At 53.0% G+C, this 6,000-nt stretch overlaps 1 protein-coding gene across 1 annotated transcript in view; it reads right to left on the reverse strand.

Moving 5' to 3' along the window:
- The window catches only part of PPA1 (inorganic pyrophosphatase 1), a 28,758-nt gene extending 23,442 nt beyond the window's left edge, over positions 1-5,316 (reverse strand). The window contains exons 1-2 of the mRNA XM_004583450.3: positions 5,160-5,316; positions 1,569-1,627 (exon numbers count right to left, since the gene is read on the reverse strand). Of these exons, the coding sequence (XP_004583507.2) occupies positions 1,569-1,627; positions 5,160-5,223 (123 nt within the window). The 5' untranslated portion in view covers positions 5,224-5,316. The remainder of the gene's footprint in view (positions 1-1,568; positions 1,628-5,159) is intronic.
- Between the last annotated feature and the right edge of the window lie 684 nt (positions 5,317-6,000).

The raw sequence follows: 6,000 nt of genomic DNA on the forward strand, positions 1-6,000 counted from the left end.
TGCTAGACTACTGCGCCGGATCCTAGATTTTATTTTCTTTGCTGGACTCAGAACTCCACCCATGGAAAGAATCACAAGATGTGTGGTTGGACCGTGGAGTGTGTGTGTCAGATCTGGGACTCGTCCAGGGCCATACCACCCCGAACGCGCCCGATCTCGTCTGATCTTGGAAGTTAAGCAGGGTCGGACCTGGTTAGTACTTGGATGGGAGATCTGGGACTCCTCAATGACATGCATGCCCAGATGCACATGGAGAATATGGCAGTCCATTGGAGCCTGCAAAGGACATCTGGTAGCATAACAGAGGAAGGAGGGCAGAAGTTGGCCAACTACCCAAACCAAGTGCTGGCAGGAAACATCTGGGTGAATGGAGACAATAAGCTGGACTGTGTCAGCCAATGGACCTTGGAAGGATTTGCCACCCTTGGATCGGCAAGATCAATAGCATTTCAGAACTACTGAAGCCAGCTGAACAGAACCATTGGAGCATGCTCCACACCGGGGACCCTGGGATGACGTCGGGTGGCCATTCCCCATCCCTAGGTTCAGAAGCCACTGGGAGGCTGGGTGCAATTTCTCCCCTTATCTCCTCGCTTCCCCTAGATACAGGAAGAAAACAGAAAATGTGGAAAATATGATCTCACCCACTTTGCCCTAACCCTCAACCCTTCCCACCCCAATCAACTATGTGAACATCATCAAAAGTAAGATTTTTACAAGATTTATTTATTTTTAAGGGAAATACAGATCAGACTGACAGAGAGAAAAATCTGGTTCACTCCACAGATGCGACACCGGTATGCCATTTGAGTTCCTGGGCTTACCTCCCACCTCCAGTCCCAGCTCTCTGCAGTGCAGGCCCCAGGAGGCTGCAGGTTACAACTCAAGGAATTGGGCCCCGCACAGTAGCCTAGTGGTTAAAGTCCTTGCCTTGCACATGCCACAGGGATCCTATATATGGGTACCAGTTCTAGTACAAAATGCTCCACTTCCCATCCAGCTCCCTGCTTATAGCCTGGGAAAGCAGTCGAGGATGGCCCAAATCCTTGGGACCCTGCACCTGCGTGGGAGACTGTAAAGTTTAAAACATGCCAAAATGCTGGGCTGGTCAACCAATTTCTTTTAAAATTGCTAATGAAGTACTAAGATTTTTAGTTTTAAATTCATATACAAGAGAGGCCAGCATGCTTTTTTTCTTCCCTGATAGCTTCAATAGGTCTTCTTATAGTAGCTTCTTTAAGCAGCCTGTTTTTTTTTTTTTTTTTAAGATTTATTTCATTTTTATTACAAAGTCAGATATACTGAGAGGAGGAGAGATAGAGAGGAAGTAGAGCCGCCAGGACCAGAACCAGCGGCCACATGGGATCAAGGCGAGGACCTTAGCCACCAGGCCACGCTGCCGAGCCCAAGCAGCCTGGTTTTTAAGACTGACTTCTTGTGGAGTCTGGGAACCTTTGCAACTCACAGCACAGAAAGGCACTTTAAGCCCTGGCCAAGAGGTATGCAAGAAAATTCTGTGTAGAACTAGCTGATCTGAGCAAGCCAACTGTATAAGTGAAGTGCCTTACCTTGTCAGCATAGATTGGAATATCATGAAATGGGGATATGTATTGTCCTTTTTCATTTTCTGCAAAATAAATTAAAAAAAGATACTGTGATTAGTGCCATCTCTAAATGCAGGAAGTACACAAGATTTAGTTCCAATACCAGAAAAACTGGCTGCATACTTCAACTTTCCTGACCCCCCCCCCCCAAGCCTGGGTAAGCTATTCATCTGGCCGGTGTTAATCCATCCTGAGGGAAGAAACCTTTCACCCCTTGGAATGCACTGCCTCGTGCACAAGAAACAATCAGATGGGGCCTGGCACGATAGCATAGTGGTTAAGGTCCTCACCTTGCACGCACCGGGATCCCATACGGGCACCGGTTCTAATCCTGGCGGCCCCACTTCCCATCCAGCTCCATGCTTGTGGCCTGGGAAAGCAGTCGAGGATGGTCAAAAGCCTTGGGATCCTGCACCCGCATGGGAGACCCAGAAGAGCTCCTGGCTCCTGGCTTTGGATTGGCTCAGCTCCAGCCATTGCGGTCACTTGGGGAGTGAACCATCAGACGGAAGATCTTCCTCTCTGTCTCTCCTCCTCTCTGTATATTTGCCTTTCCAATAAAAATAAATAAATCTTAAAAAAAAAAAAAAAGAAACAATCAGATGGTTTTGCACTGATCTTACATCAGCTGATAGTGTACAGAACTTCCATGAAATACCTGAGGAGTAGCAGGGTGGGGACCAACCTGCTAAATTACAAATCATGTTTCTTTAAGTGGTGTTCTCAAGCACAATCAAGCTGTAACAACTCCTCCACAGGTAATTTATACATTCTAGAGATCTAAACACCAAATCCAAAAGGTGATTTGAAGCTTCCTCGTGGGGCTGACACTGTGGCATAGCATGTTAAGCCTCCATATGCAACGCTGCTGGAGGATGACTTGAGTCCTTGGGCCTCTGCATCCATGTGAGAAACCTGGAAGAAGCTGCCAGTTTGGGACTGGCTCAGCCATTGCAGGCTTTGGGTGAATGAACCAGCAGGTGGAAGATCTTTCTCTCTGTGTCCCCTTCTCTTTCAATAACTCTGCCTTCCAAATAAAAAAGCAAATAAGTGGTTTTTTTTTAAAGCTACTTCTTACAGAAACCAAAGGGTCTGCCATGCTCTACTAAAGTGGAAAGTGACCTTACCATTTCCCTAAGGTCCCCTTCTTCCCAGAGTCAACAGCGACTTTGTGGGACTGGCACGGGAGCCTCGTGGCTAAAATTCTTGCCTTGTTTGTTTTTAGATTTATTTATTTTTATTGCAAAATTAAATGTATACACAGAGGTTGAGGAGAGAAAGAGAGAAATATCTTCCGTCCAATAAGTCACTCCCAAGTGGCCACAACAATCAGAGCTAAGCCTATCCAAAGCCAGGAGCCCAGATCCTCTTCCAGGTCTCCTATACAGGTACAGGGTTCCAAGGCTTTGGGCCGTCCTCAACTAACTTCCCAGGCCACAAGCAGGGAGCTAGATGGGAAGCATGGACACTGGGGTTAGAACCGGCACCCACATGGGATTCCTGTGGCATTCAAGGTGAGGACTTTAGCCGCTAGGCCACGGCACCAGCCCCCTTCCTTTTTAAAAAGATATATTTATTTTATCAGAAGGCAGTTTCACAAAGAAAAGCAGAGACAGAAATATCTTCCATTCGTTGATTCACTCCTCAAGTAGCCACAATGGCCAGAGCTGAGCTGATCCAAAGCCAGGAGCCAGGAGCCTCTTCTGGGTCTCTCACACAGGTGCAGGGTCCCAAGGCTTTGAGCGGTCCTGACTGCTTTCCCAGGCCACAAACAGGGAGCTGGATGGGTATTGCAGCAGCTGGGATATGAACTGGCATCCGCATGGCATCCCAGCACATTCAAGCCAAGGCACTAGGCTACTGTGCCAGGCCTAAAAATAAATCTATCTTTAAAAATAAGTGATTCTTTTGTGGATGTTTCAGTTTCAGAGAGTTTCAACTGATTAGAAACAGTTACTTTACCCAAGGCCAAGCCATCTTTCCCTGCAGGCCATGGTCTACCTGCTGCCAGCACATAACCTACCTGAAAACAGTGTTTCTCTGCTTAAGTGGCTTGAGATTAGCAAATGCCCTCCAACCCCCATATTCATACCACTCTCACCCATCTAAGCCCTTCCTATGGAGAAATCCTGGAGGCAACCCTATGTTCAGAGAAAGTTTCTGGATCAGAAGTCCCGGGGGGGGGGGGGGGGAACTGTCGCTTAGTGGTCCCATCTTGAAGTCCTGGCTTTGCTTCCGGCCAGTACACACCCCTGGAGGCAGCAGATGACGGCGCCAGCGTTCAGGTCACTGCCAGCCAGATGAGAGCCGGGATGGAGTTCCAGACTCCTGGCTTCAGGCTGGCTCCGTCACATATGTTCAGGTGTGAACCAGGATGCATGACTCCCCTCCCTTCTTCCTCTAACTTTCAATTAAATACAACTTTAAAGTGGCCGGTCCCGCCCTTGCAATTTAATTCTGAGATTAAACAAAGCAGGAGCCACACCCTTTCTGGATTCTATTGGGTAGTACACTAGTTTTCTGCTCAGCGGAACCTGGAGGCTTAGGATTTACTTTCCTTTTCCTCCCACACCAGGTGGCTTCTGGTTAGGAGCTCAGTTCCCACTTAAGGGAATCTCACTGGCCTCCTCTGCGCTCCCCTTCGCAGTCCTGCACACACCAAAAACTTGCAGGCTGTGCACCACCTGCCCGCTTCCCGCCAAATACACCTGCGAGAAGTTTGAGAAGCGCCTCTGGGTATACATTTTCGAAAGCCACGGTGGTGATCGCCCACATTCTAGCAAGCGAAGAGAGAGGAGGGGCCAGTGAGGATAAAGAGAAATCCTAGGCCCTGCAAGTAGAGGCGCTGGGGAACAGGTGCCGCAGGAGGGCAGCCGCACTGGGGAGCAGGCGCCCCCGCCATGCGCGCGGTGAGCGGCACTGGGGAACAGGCGCCCCCACCACGCGCGCGGGGATCCCTCTGCACCTAGTCGCTCCTTCGCTCCTTCGTCTCACTCTGACGTCACCTGTTTGCCCCAAAGGACAACAGTTCTGGGTTTCACAGGACTCGTTCCCAGCACCGGCGCCTGGACAGCCAGGAGGTCCCCTCCGCCTTTCCAAGAGGGGACCCCAGCGAAACCCGGGCCTCGGTTTCTCCGCCTGTCAGGGTGGACTTTGCACCCGCCCAGCGCAGGCGGATCGCAGGCAGGCGGTCGCAGGCGATCGGAGCTAAACGGCGGGATTAAGGTCTCGAGAAAGTCACGGCCTTTCCCACCTCCCCTCCCCTCCCGTACCCCCGGACAGCAAGCCTCTTACGGGAGGATTAGGTCACCACCAGACAGCTTTCAGGGACCTCACCAGATCTGCGCGCCAGCCCGGCCCAGGCACGGGTCCTGCGGGGCGTGGGAAAGCGAAGGGCGGGTCCCTGGAGCACACAGGGATGGCCGGGGGACTGTGAAGGGTGCGGGGCAGCCAGGCCCCGGGATGCGCCGAGGAGCCGGGGCCACGCGGGGAGGCCCGGGAATGAATGGGCAGCCTGCGGGGTGGCGCCGTGGGCCGCGGGCGGCCGATACTCACTGAGAAAGACCCGGTACTCGAGGGTGAAGGGCGCGGCGCGCTCCTCGCTGCTGAAGCCACTCATGATGCCGAGGACGAGCCGCGGAGCCACCAACTGGCACGCGTGGCCTCAAGAGCCGGAGAAACCGCGCCTGCGCACTGCGAGGGCCGCCCCGCGCCTTTAACGCCGCCCGGCCTGGGCACCGCCCCGCGCGCAGGCGCACTGCGCCCGGCCGCCCCGCCCCGCGGCTCAGGTCCCGCCCCGCGCCTCGGCCCCGCCCCACGCCCGGTGGGCCGCATGCAGGCTGCAGGAGGGCTGCTGGGGGACTGCAGGCGGGCTGCAGGCGGGCTGCAGGAGGGCTGCTGGAGGGCTGCAGGCGAGTTGCTGGGGGGCTGCAGGCGGGCTGCTGGGGGAGCTACAGAGTGGGCTGCTGGGGGACTGCTGGGGGGCTGCAGGCGGGCTGCTGGGGGTGCACGTGGCCACGGGACCTGACCTGACAGGGCAAGTACGCCAATTCTCAGCCTTGGCCCGCTGAAAGTGGACCTCCGACCTCTCCACCTATGGACACAGGGAACTCAACTTTGACCTTCACACAAGCCCTCCCCACAGAGCAATTCCTTATCTCAAAAGGAGCTGGAAAAAAGAGGCTTCCCCAGAGAGCACTGCTTGCCTTTGGTCCTAAAGGAAACTATTGTTCTGGACATTTTAGCCAAGTTAAAACGTGTTACTGACATTTCTGATGGTTTCCAACAAAATATTCACCTGAGAGGGAGGGAGAGACAGAGATCTTCCATCCACTGGGTCACTCCCAGAATGGTCTCAGCAGACTGAAGCCAGCTCTTCCCTGTTCTCCCAGGTAGG

Source organism: Ochotona princeps, chromosome 13 (genome assembly GCF_030435755.1).
Source record: "Ochotona princeps isolate mOchPri1 chromosome 13, mOchPri1.hap1, whole genome shotgun sequence".
In the NCBI taxonomy this organism is placed as follows: Eukaryota; Metazoa; Chordata; class Mammalia; order Lagomorpha; family Ochotonidae; genus Ochotona; species Ochotona princeps.